This window comes from Lissotriton helveticus, chromosome 8 (genome assembly GCF_964261635.1).
Source record: "Lissotriton helveticus chromosome 8, aLisHel1.1, whole genome shotgun sequence".
Taxonomy (NCBI): Eukaryota; Metazoa; Chordata; class Amphibia; order Caudata; family Salamandridae; genus Lissotriton; species Lissotriton helveticus.
Window position 1 is genome coordinate 1,153,217,512 of NC_136069.1, and position 17,834 is coordinate 1,153,235,345.

The 17,834-nt window shown below is 44.5% G+C and overlaps 1 protein-coding gene across 2 annotated transcripts in view; it reads right to left on the minus strand.

Annotated features, from left to right (window-relative positions):
* The window catches only part of ADPRHL1 (ADP-ribosylhydrolase like 1), a 290,079-nt gene that overhangs the window by 95,311 nt on the left and 176,934 nt on the right, over window positions 1-17,834 (minus strand). For both annotated transcript variants that reach the window (XM_078658054.1, XM_078658053.1), the window contains 2 exons: window positions 9,089-9,229; window positions 4,349-4,476 (listed from right to left, as the gene is read on the minus strand). In XM_078658054.1, coding sequence (XP_078514180.1) covers window positions 4,349-4,476; window positions 9,089-9,229 — 269 coding nt within the window. The remainder of the gene's footprint in view (window positions 1-4,348; window positions 4,477-9,088; window positions 9,230-17,834) is intronic.

Sequence of the window (17,834 nt, forward strand, 5' to 3'; positions counted from 1 at the left end):
AAGTCCGCCGCCACGAGGCGATCCACGTTCCAGAGGGTCGGCAGCCATTTCGTGAAGTCGGCCCCGTCTCCACCCTCCGCGACACTCAAAACTGTTCAAAAATGTAGGACTTTACAGAGCTCCGGGGGTTCCCAGCAATGGCAGCCTTGGTGCAGAAAGGATGTCCGCCCAGTGCGGATCTCCGCTTATATGAACACCGGCGCCCTCCACAAGCAGAGTCCGGGCACGAGGGTCCAGGGTCGCCTGACGCAGCAGCGGCGGGGGGGGGACCCCTTCACATAATCAGTCCCCGGTGCATCTCACCCCGCATCAGCCTCACGGCCACCAGGGCAGGCCCGGCTCAGGATCACCGGGACGTTCGCACAACGGCTCTCACCATTGGTTCACTCTCTCGACCGGGGCCGACAGTCACAACGACACCAGGGCGGATCCCACAGGCTAGGTCCCGGTCCAGGTGCCACGGAGGCCCCGGTCTTTCGGGGGGCACAACTTCGGAACCGCTGCGCGTCGGAGCCTACGGGCCAAACGGTGAGTACAAGCGAAGTATTATGTTCCCAATTCTTCGATAATGTGTCGTGTCCGGGCAGGATACATTACAGGATATACGATCAGGCCGGAGGGCCGACGGAGCCGAGCTAAAAGGCGACCATTACGCTCGCGAGCTTGGCTCCTCCCCCTGTTTCTTAAGTCTATCATGCATTGCTTCTTTTAATTTTTTGGCGGCTTCGGTTTCTTCCATTGAATTAATTTGCTCTTGAATTTTATCAATTGTGGTCAACATTGCATCCCTGTCGATGGCAGCATATTTAATCAGAATGTGTACTATGTTCATAGAGGCCGCCAGTTTGCTTTGGCCCCATTCCTTTAACATTAGAGGGTTCGGGTTTTCAAAGCTCAGAGCGAGCATTATTCTCAAACCCCTTGGTACACGTTTGACATCTGTATATTTTGAAATATTCCCACCATTTCGTGACTTCTAGGCGTTTTTGCTTTTCTAGCGCCTTATATAATGATTTGATGTCTGAGTCTTCTTGAGTCTCAATGTTAGGTGCTGTTATATTAACACTGCTGCCTGACGTGATGACCTGATTGAACAACTGTTCCGCTTCCTCCTCCCTCACACGGAACTCCTCCGCAGACATTATCCTATATATATATGTCTCAAGGTACATAGATGTGCAGCTAAGGATAGTAAATCTATACCTTCCTACCTATGTTTACATTCATGATGTAGTGCTAGTCGGTATTTTGCCTACAATATTTTGGAATGTCGATATTCCGCCATGCAACCCAGGAGGAATCCTGTGAGTGGGGACACATCACAAACTGCACCTCTGTTAGATCCTGCACCACAAAAAAACGGTTTTGGAAATGTAATAGCTCTCTGTGGCTGTCACCCACTTACAAGATTTATAAAACACATTTTCTGTGGTGCTTGACTCTAGAGAGCCCATCATTTGTGAAGCAGCTCTGCTTAGGGACATCTGCTCAAAGGTGTAATGCACCATGGAGTCAATCAATCAATCAATCAATCAATCAATATAAACTTTATTCGGCTTTTGAGCTAAAAAAAAGTCATATGAATGAATGCGGATGCACGGGAATGCACTAGAATGGCATGGATGCAGCAGCACAGTAAAAGTATCTTATAAATGTTCTAAGCTCTTGACATCCACTAAGAACTATTCCATACATCAAGCGTATAGCACTTGATGTATGGAATAGCACTTCTGAATGTCAGCAGACAAGACTATTCATCAAATATATTTAATGGTAACTGACCATTTAGGGCAGCAGGAGTGGTTAATTTGTAACTGAATGAGTGTCGGTGCTCAAAGCTCAGCTCAGAAGTCCTTGGCCATTGCAATTAAATGTCAGCGCACCGAATATCAAAGGTGTGTAGCTTTGAATTATCCTCAGGCCTCTTTAATCCAGTACCAGACACTCCCTTCCCTTTTGTCTCACTCTTGCAGGTTTCTACTTTCTCCATTTCTGACGTTTTTTCCGTCATTCTCTTCCGCTTTCTATCCACCTTCTGTGTTTTCCCTCTCTTGCTATCTGTAATAGGCCAAACAACCATTTTTTTTTAAATGCCAGGAGGGGCACGCCGCATGCCCAGTGTGCGGTGGGCTCCGGAGGCATAAATTGCAAAATAAAGTGCCGTAAAATGCCTCTAAATTTCCATATTTGTGCCGCTAAATTTCCATATTTGTGCCACTAAATTTGCTAATCCATGCCGCTATATCCTGGGGAGTCTGAAAAGATGTTATATATCATAAATGAATGAGCTGTACTGTATACAGTACAAAGTGTACAGTGCATACTCTAAAACAAATCACTTTTATGTGATTCCAAATTCTAAAATTAAGGGAGGCCCCGCAGTACATACATAGCTTTCTGGGCACTGCCTGTAGGACTCCAGGTAAAGGGGTCGCAGTTAAAAGTCATGGCTTGTGTCCGGCGCCAGCTGTCGCAGTTAAATACTTTACCCTGAAATCTCTGAGAGAAGAGGACTAGGCATGTTGCACGGACTTCAGCAGAAGGCAATGCGCTGAGCCAAGACAGAGAAGGCCATGACCAAAAGCTATACTGTTAGAGCATGGGGGACTTGCAGCAGGGTGTAGGCAAACCCCATGCTCAGCAGCTGGAGCCCACCAAGCTTAGCAGAAGACCTACCAATTGGGCTCTGAATTAAGATCCCCAGACACAAGGTGTGCCTTCAGCAAAAACTGGTCCGTTCCCTAAGCTCATAGACCATGATCAAAAGCTGCACTCTGCGAAGTCCAGGGTCATATTGCAAAGCCAGCATTTACGTGAAATGGCAGAATGTCTCACCCTCCAGCCTGGGCGACAAGTGACAGGTGCTTGGGCAGGGGCCAAAGTATATTATAGTAAAAAAGAAACAAACAAAAACATTCATGTAAACATCGTTGGTCAAAGGACATTGTTTTTTAAGTCAAATTTCAAATAGTATGCATAATAAAAAAAATCCTACAAATTCCATTAAATAGCATTTGCTGATGTAAATGATGATCTGATAGTCGATGTCACCAGTGAAGAAGAGTGTCTTGGATCTTGAGGGTCACTTTGTGACACGTCAGAGAGCCTGCCCTTTCCAGTTTTGACCATAACAGATGGAGGCTGTTATGTTGCTTGGTGGGCTGGCTGATGTAGGACACCGCTGATTGTCTGGAGCAGGGTTCTCTAAAGTCAGTCCTGGAGGGCCAGATCCATGCCATATTTTTAACATAACTACATTTATCTAAATGGGGATATGCTAAAAATCTGGCATGGATTGGCCCTCCAGGACTGAAATTGGAGAACCCTGGTCTAGAGACTGCCATTCCGAAGGGATACAAATTGAACAATGAAGGATCACACACTTGTATACAGCTATATTTGTTGATGGCTTTGACTAGGTCGATCGGTCATTGAGTTGGTCCTCAACTACGGCAGCAGGTGGAATTACATAGATGGAGAGAGTTGTTCACTCAAAGTTTGCTGCTAAAATGTTTGCATTTTCAGAAACTGTGATTCCGTTGCCCTTCAATGTTTATCCTTGCTCTTCTAAGATGTGCTTGGCACTATGGCAAGGTAATATCTACTATCTTACTACTGCTCACTAAGCCAAGGGTTGCTGAGCAGAAAGTAGATGGCAAGAACTCTACCTGGGATGTTCAGGCATGCTACTGCGACCCACCTGGAGGGGGGTTCAGGGATACGTTAGCGGGGTGAGGGGGGGGGGGGGGTTAGCCCTCCTTCTCTATTCACTACGCACCAGGGAAACAGATTGTAGTTTTCTCCACTTCCACCCCCGCTGGAGAGTATTGGTGGGCCAGAGGTTTTTGAATGAGTTTGACAAGTTTGGGGGCTTTGATGGGGCAGGTGTGGATAGTAATATGTTCCTCATGTTGTTGCTGATTGTATCTTTTTTTGGTCAAGGTAGGAGGGAGACTACTTACAGGCATACCTGGAGGTGTTGATGTTGCCAACAAGGAGACAGACCAGCTCGTGGGAGGATTGAGGATAACGGCCAAGTTGTGCACTGTAAGCGATGCAAAAGCTGCAGACGGGTATAGGAAACGGGGAACACTTGCCCCGGCCACAAGCCCTAGCTAACTAACCTCTCTGAGTCCAACACCCTTAAAAATGGTGATGAGACAGAGACTGCTTCGGAGTGGAACTCCAGCCTGAGATGCGGATGAAACATAGGAGCAAGTGAAAACTGAAGCGTGAACTGTCACAGCACTGACGACGAAAAATAATTATTTCCAGTGGTTGTGGGTACATGTAGCATTTTCTAAGGTTGACAGTTTAATGTTTAAATGAAAACACTCTCTAGACATACCTTGTCTCTTTCTTCTGCATCATATTTATCTGGAAAGCAGGGCTTATTCTGGATATCCTCTGCGATTTCCCGCTCCTCCAAATAAAACTGCCACTTAGCTTCAAAATAGAACCAGTGTTCCTGATACTCTAAATGCATAAAAAGAAGGTAAAATTTACAATTAGCGTTGTGAATTGGTATTAACTGCATGTTGTAAAGGGATAGGTGACAGTCTATATTTTCTTTTAATCTGCAAAGCAATAAATAAAAAAGCTTGTGTCCAATCCTTCCCTAGTGTTTGTTTAAGAATCTGGAAAAACTTCACACCAGGATTCAGAAGAACAACCCCTTATATTGCTTTCAAGAAACGGGTGAAAAAAATCCTACTAACCAGTTGAATCGATTGTGAGTAAAAATGTCTTTATTGTGCGATTACTAAAAGTGACTCGGGAGCATATTATCAAGGAATGGCATTAAAATTATCGCCGCTTTAGTGGCAGGAAACTGCTGCTAAAACGGGGATAAGGGGCTTGATAATATGCCGTAGAGAATTCCAATAGAAGCCCATGTTAACACCAGAACATGGGCTTCTATTGGAATTCTCAAGGGCATATTATCAAGCCCATTATTGCCGCTAAACCGGCGATGATTTTAACGCTGTTCCTTGATAATATGCCCCTGGACGTTTCGATGTAAAAGTTAGGCTGTTAGAGGAAAGCACTGGGACTAGAGGACAGTGTTGAAGGGGGATAGCAGGCAAAGTTGGCTACCTTTTTACCATGCTCTTTGAAACACTTTACTAAAAATCTATGGAAAACTAAAATCAACCATTAGCTGAGGTCACACGGTAGCATCGGAGGTGTTACATAGTAATCAATTACCCCTGTAACATAAGTGCCTCCATTATTTGGGAGAACCTCGCTTGTCCCTGGCATTTCTCTATGAGTGAGGTGGCCTCGTTGAGTGGAGAACGCTGCCAGATGGCCCCTACATCGAAGGAAGCTGGAATCTAAGGGACTCCTCACTCTGTTTTGCATGGGGACCTCATCATTTTGGGTCATCCCACTGGGAAGTGTGGAGCAGTGACTTCTGCAAGAGGGAATTCCTTGCAAAGACCTGTGACTCACATTGGTGAGTTGTAACAATGAAGCCCGATTCTCTCATTTCAGGTGCATAACCATAGAAGAACCAACCCAAGATCTGATGTCTTCTTCGGATGTTCATGTATCCAAAGACAAGATGACCAGATTTACGCCCTGTGAACTGATATGTTCCCACCGGATAAAAAGAGAGTCCCAAATCCCTTTACCCGTCTATACAGGATTCTCAAGTTTCAACATTATTTGATCAAAATTCCCATTAACATGGATGTGAATTCATTAAAATGTCAATAGTAGCAGAAGTGACATCATGCGCCCTTTAACAACAGTGACATCATAGACTCCTTTATTTGTTGCTGATGGACTCGGAGAAGAACAAGATGCGGAAGCCTCAGGAAGTAAGCAGGACTGTATCAGGGGAAATGATAGATTGGGAGCCTTGAATTTGATCTCACTGGCACAGGTCTCTCTGTGTATCAAATGTTGGAAATCTCTTTCTACTCCTGCTCATCCCTAAAAGGCATCTTCCTTATAGAACCACTTGCATACTAGATCAGGTTCATCTCCTAACATAGTGTAGGGAGCTTGCACAAAACATGGACATGACATGTTGCTTAACCAGTGGGTTTTCCCCGATCACCCCTAATTCTTAAGCTTAACAACCATCAAACCTGGGATACCAGGATCTCAACCAAAGGATTCTAGGTGCGAGGACTTACGTGCTATTAGTCTCTCTGGGGTCATCATCTGTCTGGGACCTAGATAGGAAACACTAGCATAATATTGCTGCCACCCTATCATTCTAGACCTGAACCCGAGGCAGTAAAGAGAGCACAATACTTGATATATGGGAAGAGATTGAAATTGACCTTTATCTTTTTATTTCAGTGTGTAATGGTGGAAAAGACTGGACAGAGGCATAAAATCGCATAGAACCGCTATTATAAGAGGACTTGATTCTACCAATTCCCAAATGAACTTACAATTGATTGAGTTTTTACACATTCATGAACAAGAACTGAAAGCTAAAACAGCTCAATGATAAAACCTGAAGAATACTTTTACAATCATGTATATTTTATCACGTTTGTAGAATAATTTAACTTTTATGCTATTTTTTCTTTTTCTTATAGTGTATGTGATATTGTTATGGTTTTAACTAACTGAACAATACATAATAATAATAATAATAATTATTATTATTATTATTATTATAGACTGTATGATAAGGAAAAATTGGTACCTCTAAAGTACCTGTAAGTACAGTGAGCAAGTGAGAGTGCACGAGAGGGATGTAACAGAGAATACCAGATTTGGATGTCACAATAAGTATGTGAAAGGAAGCAGGGTGCCTGAGGTGGTATAGTGGAGAAGAATACAGAGGGGTAAGGAGACCATTAGGAAGAAGGTGCAGAAAAGTGCCTGGGGGTTGGAAGGTACCTGCGGGTGCTGAAGATGGGAACCTCATAGGGTGGAAGCGTGGAGCACAGGTTACTGGGACATCAGAGCGAGACCCTTTGAGGAATGATGGTCTTAGAGGAGCCTAGCAGAGAGTATCACTGGAGGGCTAAAGAAAGGTGTCTGAGAGGAGGTGAATGCAAAAATAATTGGGGAAACGTAAATTACTGCAAAATGGCGATGTCATAAATTACCTAAGGGTGACGCAGAGAGTTAGCTGAGTAGTGTAGGAGAAAGGAGTATCGGAGGAAAGACTGCAGAAGAAAGTAAGTGAAAGGTGCAGGAGCAAACGTACCGCAAGTATCAGAAGAGATGGGAATGCAGGCATACCTGGATAACATATAGGAGAAATTTCAGGATGTTGGGGTGGATAAAGTGTACTTAAGCAAGAGCTGAACCTATAATTCCAGAATAAGGATGATGAAGAGAGCACAAGTCATATGCAAGACAAAAAGTACCTGATGGGTGTGGTGCCTGAGAAATGGAGGCTAGAGCTCATGTGAATGTGATGGTCAGCAATCCGGGATGACAAATGTCATAACTGTAAAGACTTGACTGAGAATGTAGCCCATATGCTGTTTGTATGCCCTCTTTACACAAGCCCCCGTCGTAAGTGGCTAAAACCAACGTGTACCAACCTGGGCACCCGGAGGTATATCGAGGCTCTGAGGATATTAGAGACTGACTGTTCCCCGTGTATAGCGATTGCTGTTGCTAAATTTTTATGGTGTGGCGCCGCGGCCAGGGCGACTGACGCTGGAATCTGGGGACCACGGTTCGATCCCCGGCTCCGGCGGCAGGTTAGCCCAGCACCATGTGACTCTGGGCAATAGCTCGCTTAATCTTCCCGACGGCCCCCCAGCGCCTAGAGACCCTTACGGGTGATTGTGCGCTTTACAAATGTGGACTTTACTTTTTACTTTATGGTGGGCTTGGATCATACGCACTCGCACTTTAAACTCTCCAGAAGTTAGCTAATGAACTGTAAGACCTCTAAAAACATATGATTGATCTTGTTTTATGTATACATCTTAGCCATTTTTAAAATCGTCTTTTAAAAAACTTTTTAACTCTACAAATGACAGCTACAAAGATTTAATAACTTTTTAACATTGTAATTTCTTTTGCAATGTAGTATTTATAATGGTTGTGATAGGATGTTATCTTGCTTTTATGACATGCTGTCGAATAAAGCCTTGAAATTGATTGATGTAACAGAGACAGAAAAGGAGACCAGGGAGACAGAATCATTTTATTTGGACTTTAAAATTAGTATTTGGTGAGAGCACAGCATTGTAAAAAAAAGTCAATGTCTGTAGATAACGATAAGACATAGGTCCCATTGCTTCATTTGGCATGTGGTAAAGGGTCACTCAAAGTTTCATACGCAAGACATAGAAACATAAATGCACGACAAACATGGTCATGTCACACATAATAAAACTACTGAGAAAAGCAGCCTGCCTTGAGGCAGAGCAGTTAGTTCAGCTGCACAGCTGCAGTGCGACCACTGAGGTCATGACGATGGTGTGGTAATGTGTACTAGCATCAGTGTATTCTAGAGTGTATGCTGGCTCTAGGAATGTTGACATTTGAAGGGGTTTAGAGAGGTAGAGCTGTATAGGTGACTGGGCTGCTCTTCCTGACACGCACACTACAAACGACCACTGCGATTTGGGACTTGCGTCGACACCTCATCCTTGAAGGAATTACCTTTTTAACACTGGCGACGACAAATGGTGATCCACACCGTTATCTAAAGACACGTGGGGACGCAGGTTTTATATAATGATATGGCACATGCACAGGAGTCCCAGTGGCAGGTAGGAGCTGCTGCGCCTGTACACCAACCAATCAGGATCAGTGGTACTCAGGCCTAGCTGGGCCATCATAACAATGTGTCTAACAACGCTCCTGTTTGGTAAATTCCACCAGGAGGGGGCGGAGTGAAGTCCTTTTACACAGAGAGAAGAGAGAATAGTTTCTTAAAGAGCATGCAATAATGTGTCCAATATGAGTTAGCCTAACATTAGATGGCCAGGTTGAGAGTTGAGTGGACAGGGAACTGGGATTATCTTCCCAGGGATGTTCTTGAGGGTGAGATATTCCATGCAGACATTGCAGGACTTGCTGCCAAACTTGAACAGAATGCTTACTACATGGGCTTTGCTTATTTGTGTTCAAGTAGTTTTGTTAAGATTACCTGCCATGTGTCGAATGGTCTTCTTGCAGTACTCTTCGGCCATTGGTACCACCTTCAGCATCTCGCGTCCCCACTGCGCCAGGGGCTTTCCTTGGATTGCATACGATGCAAATAGGGCAGTGCACAATGACCCCAAAAATCCTAAAAAAGGGAAATAAAATTGTATTGTGAAGTGACAGCAGTTTTTTCATGCACCAGCAAAGGCGAGTGAAGACTGAATAATCAGGTTTGTGGCAGATCAGAGGCACAATCTTACAAGTGGCTTCCTTCTTTGGCACACGTGCACTTCTCACATCGTTTGGCATGTGTTCATGCCCTACATGTTCCGCCAGGTGGACTCCTCTGCTCGCTAGGATTGTTGGCAGGCGGGTGCCATTCCCCTGTGCTGCGGTGACGGTTATTGTGGACACCGTAAAGCTTCTGCGCCCTGGTATAGTAACATAGTGTGACGCAGAGGCCCAAAATAAGCGTCATGAGATCACCCTACCCTCCTCGGGCAGTTTCAATTTAATCCGCAACAAACTCTGGAGAAGGTCTTTACGTGAAGTTCAATGACAGCATGTTCTTTACACAGCACCAAAGTGCTGAGCTACTGTGCACATGCGCAGTACTTCAAACTATGTAAAATGAAACAGATGTCTGGCAAACGCTCTTTAATGGATACCCAGGGGTAGAGGCATGCTTCCAACATGGCCTCCAACCATTTTGGAAAGAATACTAACCCATATCAAACTCTGAAACACAAAACAGTGATTTACGGTATCAATCAGATTTAGAAGACCGAGACAGAATGGTACATATGTAGTGAAACTGACCCTATTCTGCTAGACAGCCATTTTTTTCAAACTTCTGTAACCGTATATACATTTTGGAATACCTGGAGGTGAGCAACAGTTTCATAACATTCGAATATCAATGTCTAAAAAAGTCTGACTCCTAAAGAATCTTAACCTCTTCTAATTAGGGAAGGGTGGGAGTGTGTGTGTGTGTGTGTGGGGGCGGGGGGGGGGGTGAGACTAGGTATGTGAGCTTGACAGTAATGTAAGCGAAGCATGTTGTGTACTCCACCAGCACAATCAATATCATGGGTGACAGCCATTTTGAAAATCGAATTCAGTACTTGTCACATCTAACTGTTCATGTCAATAAAATCCATAGTAAACACAAATGTTGGGAAATGTAAACAAAGATTCCAATCGTAATCAATAGGAACCGGGTGGCTCTGCTGCTTATGGACCTAACTAAAGGCAGCTTGCTGCTGAAGATCACACCAATTTAAATCACATATGTGTGACATAATATTTTTTTAAACACCAGTGGCTTCCAAATATAATGTACTGTTTTTCTTTAAACGCCAAAAAAACACGGAGCTAGAAAAGGTGTGTACACTGTAACCAGAGTCATGGGCGGCCTTAGGCATGTGCAAGCTGCGCACCTGCACAGGGCACCAAACCCCAGGGGCCACCACGCCAATATATATCCTTAATATAATAATCCTCTAAGGATTGATACATATATGCGTGGCGGCCCCTGGCAGGGATTTGGCGGCCTCCGGCTCTGTTCCACTTCCAAACACCCTGCCCTCTTCACTGGCCTCCGCACTCCGCCCCGCCCCGCCCAGACCCCCTCTTCCGGGGCCCCTTGCCTACGCTCCCTGCCCAGGGCCGCCATGAGCCTAGAGCCGCTCCTGCCAGAGTGTTAATATTAAATGTTCTTGAAGGGGACTTTTTATTAAATTGACGCATCAGTCCGGCCATATAGCAAAGTCAAAGTGGGTGGGCTCCCCAGTTCACCTGTCTTTGACTACCCCGGTTTTGAGGCATGATGGCTCAAGCTGTACCCCTTCAAATCTCACAGGACGAATACTCCTCTGAGTAACAAGGCGCTCTGGGGCTACAATAATTCGACATAAGGAGCACGTGATGCTCCAAATTTATATATTTGAAATATTCATGCTGATCAGACAAAGACAAAACAATAAAGCTTTTTCGGTAAAAACATGTCCAATCAAACCATTAAGAACAACCTGGGTCAACAAGTAACACAGTACGAATTAAAGATAATTTGCGAATCTCAGCTTAACATATACATCGAGGTTAAGTAAATAGAAAAACATTCTGCTGTTTTCTGATGTGTGGACCAAGTAGGAAAGCGAGGAAAGCAGGAGGATGGGCATTCCAGAAATATGTAGAAGCTTCATATTCAGAGTTAAATATGTTAATATTATATCTGTTCTCGAAACTCACCAAAGTGTGTTAGCCGGGCTCACCGTCCTTTGAGGAAACAGCAAATATTGGGTCTTTGCGCTCAGTGTGTGATACGTCAGATCTTCTCAGGTCTACTCACTCAGGAAAAGTTTACATGGTACCAGCCTAAGAGGCAGCTTCGCTCCTCTAGCGCCAGTCTATTGACGGTTTCCAGGTTCAAACGCTCCAAGTCGGGAGGGAGGGCATTTAATGTGGCTGGTGCCCGCCTATGGAACGAATTACCCCTGAACCTCAGACAAACTGATTCTCTGATAGAGTTTTGTAGGAGTCTAAAAACCTGGCTCTTTCCTAGGGTTTAACCTTCTGTCTCCCTGTCTTTCTGCTCCGACCTATTCCACTCTGGTCAATTTTCCTAGTCTGAAGCGCCAGGATACCCGTAGGGTGACAGTATGCGCTATATAAGCATTATAATCAATCAATCAATCAATCAGCATGTGGGAAGGTATCTCCCACTATTCTGCATGAACAGTGTCGGCATTTCCACGGCTGTAGTCACCCAGATGGGTGTTTCACAGCTAGCATGGAGTGTACCCAGGAAGAAGCAATTAAGGCATGGAGGTTTAGTGGATGTCAAGCATGGGGTTTATCTTCTTCTACCTCAATTATGCCATGTCACTGAAGATATAGGCATGACTAGAATTAAACGTAAGCCTATCTAGGAAGTTTTTGTTTCCAATAGTTGTTGCTGGAATTTTCCAATCCAACATGGTGCTAAGCTTTTTTCTCTGATGCCATTTCCTTCTTGGATCAGGAACAAGGAGGTATAACCTTGAGATGTATGTGCTACCTGGCATTTGTTTCCTTATTTTTCACTACATTGGTTGCCAACTGAGCAGATTTTTGTCTCTTATTAGTACTCTTCTTTTTCTACAGCAGGATTCTTTCTGGATTTCCTTCCATCTGGGAAGCTTATGCTGGGCTATTCCTCAACCCTGGTTCAGGGAGGTTCTGGTGACTTGCTTATCAACTCCTGTATTATCCATCACCTTCAATCAAGAATGACCAATATCAGCAAGAAGGCTTTTATTGCCTGTTCAGCCTTTTTCTTATTAACTGAAACCTACTGAAGGAGACCCTTCACACCTTTAATGTGCCTATTACTGTGCAGAGTGGCACATTGTCTACTGGGAGGAGTCACGCTTTTTAGGACAATCAAGACTGATATTAGAGACTTTCACAGCATCCAGCAAGGGAAGAGTAGATTAACTATGGGATGACTTAAGCCAAAGGACCTTGCAAAGTATGTGGTCACCTGATCATATTTGAAACTTACCATCATGAGTTAGGCTGCAGGATGAAGAATAACTTTGACAGTGGTAAGAGAGGCCTTGGGAAAGCTCACCTGCACTAAGTTCTCACAATTGATTCTTGATCATGGACGCACTTAGGGTACTGTTCTGAAATTTTCTGCAGGAAGCCATCACTTGGTTCTGCTCAGCAGATGCAACTGAAATTGGGCAGAATGAAAAGCTTGCCTACTAAACTTGAGTTGCAAGATTGAACCAATGGATTTAGATTGCGAACAGCCTGGAGAACTACACCAGAAGTTAAGAAACTTCGCACTATGGAGTCGTGTAAGAGTATGGATGACCCTATACAGCACAGTATAGGCTTTCCAGAGAGACAGTTATAGAACCACCCCCCCCCCCACCCCCTCCCCTCGGATGTCACATTTTAATGTCAATGTATCATGATAACAGCTATTGGAGTTAGGAAGATTTTAATGTCTGCCTCTTCTCAGATACTTAGTACAAATATGATTCAGCTCTATACCGCCCTGCTGGACATTACAAACAAGCTTTTTGTTTCTTAGGAAACTACAACTGCTGACATGGCATGTTTTCAATTTCTGTAATTCTGCAAAAGCAATTTGACTGTGAATCTGAAAATGCCAAGGAAGTTGAATATAACAAAAAAAATCCAACTCCACCAAGGGCAGGTCTAGTAAAGTGTGCTTCCAACCACACCAATTACCCAAAGACCTGCTCCACTCCAACAGTAGTGGGGAAGTGATGAGTTCTGGTGCTTTTTCCTCTAGTTCCCAGCAACAGAAATTGCTATAGAGAACTGTTCCTCCTGTGTTCTACATCTGGTCTCTCTTACAATGCAGGAACTGGTGATCGTTGAAGCAGGTAGGCCAGGCTGCAAAGAGGAATTGTTTATTTGAAGGCCAGCTGGCCCTATGGCTTAACAGCTGAAATCAGAATACATGGACTGGACCACACCAGTATTTGGTAGGGTCATCATCTTTAGCAGATATGGTGGGGAGGTTTCGCTAAAGCCTCAGGAGGGTTTTATGGGAATACCTCTGGCTGACAAGAGCTCTACTTGTTAATAGAGCACTACTGGCTAACCAAGGTGACCACTGAGAAGTGCTACAACTATTTGTCACAAGGGGACTATGGAAAGATAAGGCTGGACCCTTCTGACTGATGGGGAGACTGCAGATTATAGGGATGAAGCATGCAAAATACATTTCCAATGTTCTCTCTGAAATATATCCTTATTTGATTAAACGAGTCAGTGCTCTGTTTGTGGTGGTGCCTGCAGGTGGGGCGCACTGGCACCTACTTTTGATGACTAGGGCTTACATTTCATCATCAGACTTACAAAGAGAGCGGAAGACACAAAAGGAAAGCAAGAAGGGGGTATAGAAAGACAAGAAAACAGGAGAAAGCAGGCATGTAAAAGTATGTCAAAGCATGAGGAATAGAAAAAGTAGAGAGTGGTGGAAGAAAGATTGATGAGTTAAGTTCAACATTAGGCATCTTTGGTGTTTGGCAGTTCTGGCATATGACTGTGCTTACAGTGGAGTGCTAACATTTATTTATTTATTTATTTAGAAGTTTTATATAGCACTGGCCAGACCCGAGGGTATCGGAGCGCTTTACAACAGAAATTAAGCTGTAATCACATAAAAAAGGCATAATCCCACACAAATGTTCAGAGAACCCAGTGAGCTGCGCGTCATTGAGGTGAGGAAGTACTGAGATAGCCTCGATGAGCGCATATTAGTCTGGGCTCAGCCTCATTCCGGGAGGAGGTAACGAGGGGGGGATCGGGGAGGAAGGAAGAGGTAGGGTGAGGTTGAGCATTGTCACTGGGCTGTAGGGTGCCTAAGGAGGGGGCAGAGGTGGAGCATTATCAAGTGGCTGCAGGTTGTAAGAAGGGGCAGATAGTAGTGGAGCATTATCCAGGGGCTGTGGAGTGCAAGTTTATGCGTTTCGGCGGCGGCTCTTGGTTTGAGAAGGCACGGTTGAGGGAGAGGAATTTTAGGAGTCTTTTGAATGTTATAAAGGAAGTGATAGTCCTGATATCGGCTGGGATGGAGTTCCAGATTTTTTGGGGGTTTCCCGCAAAAGACCGTGCAGCAGTTTTTTGTTTGCGTGTTTTCATGGGGATGAGTAGCATGGTGTTGGAACTCCTGAGGTTTCTTGTCTGGCCGGCTTTCTTGAGTTTGGAGGCCAATTATTCTGTTTTCCCTGTGTGCAAGGCTTTGTGTGTCAGGCAGGCAGTCCGAAAGCTGGCCCTCATTTCGACTGGGAGCCATTTTAGTTCTCTGAGTGCGGGTGAGAGGTGGTCATATTTCTTAACTCCGGTGACCATTCTGGCAGCTGCATTGAGAGTTGTTTTGAGGGGGGCTAGGTGGGATTGAGCTGTACTGGTGAGGATTGCGTTACCGTAGTCAAGTCTGGATAGCACCAGTGACTGGGTGGCTTGTTTAAGGTCTTTGGGAGGGATAAAGGGCTTGATTTTGTTGAGATGCTTCAGATTGAGGAAGGCACTCTTCGCAGAGATCTTAATGTGATTGTTCATGTTCAGTTTCGGGTCAAGGGTGATTCCTAGAGATTTTACCGATTCAAGGGTTTTCTTCTTTGTTGGAGATGAGGAGGAATTCTGTTTTGTCTTGATTGAGTTTAAGGTGATTAGTTGATAGCCAGTGTTGAGTTTCTCTAAGGGTGTTGTTTAGTCTTAGAATGTCATTAATGGAGGAGGTGTCCAAGTAGATCTGGGTGTCATCTGCGTATAGATGGAAGGGAATGTTGGCTTTTTTGAGTAGGGTGGTGAGGGGTTCCATGTATATATTGAATATTTGAGGGGAGAGCAGTGAACCTTGGGGGACACCTCTGCTGACGGGGTGTAGGTCGGACGTAAAGGATTTTATTTTTACCCTTTGGGAGCGGTTGTGTAAGAAGGAGGAGAACCATCCCGTTTTAGGACCATCCCGTCTGCACCTACTCTGTCTTGGAGAGCCTTGGTGAGTAGATTGTGGTCAACCGTATCAAAGGCTGCCGATAGGTACAGGAGGATGAGTAGGCAACTTTGGTCGGTGTCTAGGGAATTGTGGATGTCATCCACGATGTTAAGGATAGCGGTTTCGGTGCTGCAGCCTTTTCTGAAGCCCGATTGATGGGGATCTAGCAGGCTGATGTTGTCCATGTGTTGGGTCAGTTGATGGAGAATGCATTATTCAAGGATTTTGTATAGAAAGGGGAGATTGGAGACGGGTCTGAAGTTGTTCAGATCGTTGGGGTCTGGGCCTGGATTTTTCAATAGAGGTGTGACTTGGCCGACTGTGGGGCAGTCTGGTATGATGCCGGTTTTCAAGGAGCTGTTTATGATTTCGCACCAGAGAGGGGCGAGGAAGTGTTTCAGCTTTTTGGTCAATTGGGAGGGAACAGGATCGAGAATGTGGGATGAGGGCTTGGAGGAAGAGATCAGTTTGAGAATCTCATCTTTGAGTACGGGATCAAGGAATTTCAGGATTCTTTGGGGAGCTTGTGTGTGTTGGATTCGATTGTAGCAGTTGGGTTTTTGCAGGAGGGATTGAGGTTGATGTCTAGTGATAGCTCAATCTTGGTGACTTTTTTATTGAAGAAGATGACGAATTTGTCGCACAAGTCTTTGGAGGCCTGGATTGGGGTTGCTGAGGTCTTGGAAGTTTGTTGCCTGATGATGTTAAAAAGTTCCTTGGTTCTGTTTTTCGCGTTGTCCAGAGCGGTGCAGAAGAAGGTGGTTTTTCAGTGATGATGTACTTTTTGTATTTCCTTCGGGCTGCTTTGAGTTGATCGTGAAGGCTCATGGAAGGATTCTTCCTCCATAGACGCTCTGTAACTCTAAGTTGCCTCCTTTCAGCGTTAATGTCCGTGTTGAACCAGGATCTGGAAGGAATGCTCCTGATTTTTTTTTGTTTCAAAGGGGCTAGTTGGTCTAGGATGGATGTCATAGTAGTGTTGTAGTAGGATGTGAGATCTGTTGCGGAAAGATCATCTGAGGAGATGGGCAGGTGCAGGTGCACGATAAAACTTCATACATATGCCAACATGGCTGAAACACCAAACAAGATTAAAAGAAACCGTGAATAGATCATATTTACACTAAAGTGCCATCAATCACAATGTAAAGTGCAAGTGCCAATGCACATAAAAGAAAAACACAATCAGGATTGCACAAGACATCCCAGAACAATAAAAACAATCTGTGGAGAGGCATGTGCCCCACAGCGAATCTGGTCACTTAAACCATTTCAATAAAAGATTTTAAACAGAGTTTCTGCATTGCAAAAACATTGATCAAATAAGTAAAATGCAGGTGCCCATAAAAGGGGCGGGATGGAGTCAGTGTTTTGTAGATGACAAGCCCAAGGCAATAAGGAGGATCTAAAGATATATCCAAACTATATAAAGCTTCTAAAGGGTGGCTATCTAGACCCCTAAAGTACCCAACATCTGCCCAAATTCTATTAAAATAAGATAAATAACATTCAAGTAACAAATGCAATGTGTAAGGCGGTCATAGCATAATCATCTGGTGCTGGTGGAAATATGTCGCTCATTCAGCATGCTAACAATGCGGCTGCAAATGAGCCAGGCTACATGCAAATATTTAACCACTGCAACGACAACTACTTCTCTGAGGTCAGATCGTAAAACTTGTAATGCAACTACATATTGACTAAAACCCAGGAGCATGCATACAGGCTTGAGCCATTTTTCACGTGGTCGAGCATAAGCAGGACAAAAGAAGGCAAACTGATGAAGAGTATCATCAACTAAGTTGCAAGAGGGTCACTTGCTAGAACTATAATATTCCCCACCCAACCTACGTGCACTTATTTGACACAGACGCTGTTTACAGGTAGGACCCCCATATCACCACTTTAAATAAAGTTGCATTGCTGAGCACCCCGGGACAACTTCAAGGAATGACTCATAGGCAGGAATGATCTTAAGATCTAGAAAAGAATCTGTCAGACTTCCTGCTTTCACACCCTTCAGTTCTCAAAACCATAGATACTCCTTAAAACACTCATTAATCAAAGAGCGAGATACTAACTTCGCTTCATCCAGAGTCTCCCATCAAGAGGGCAAACCAATCCCATAAAGCCACGCAGGCCCCTGATCCTCTGCAGCCGTGACGGAACCATACCGTGCACGTGCAGATATTTCTGCTTCAAGTATCCCTCAGGCCCACGGAGG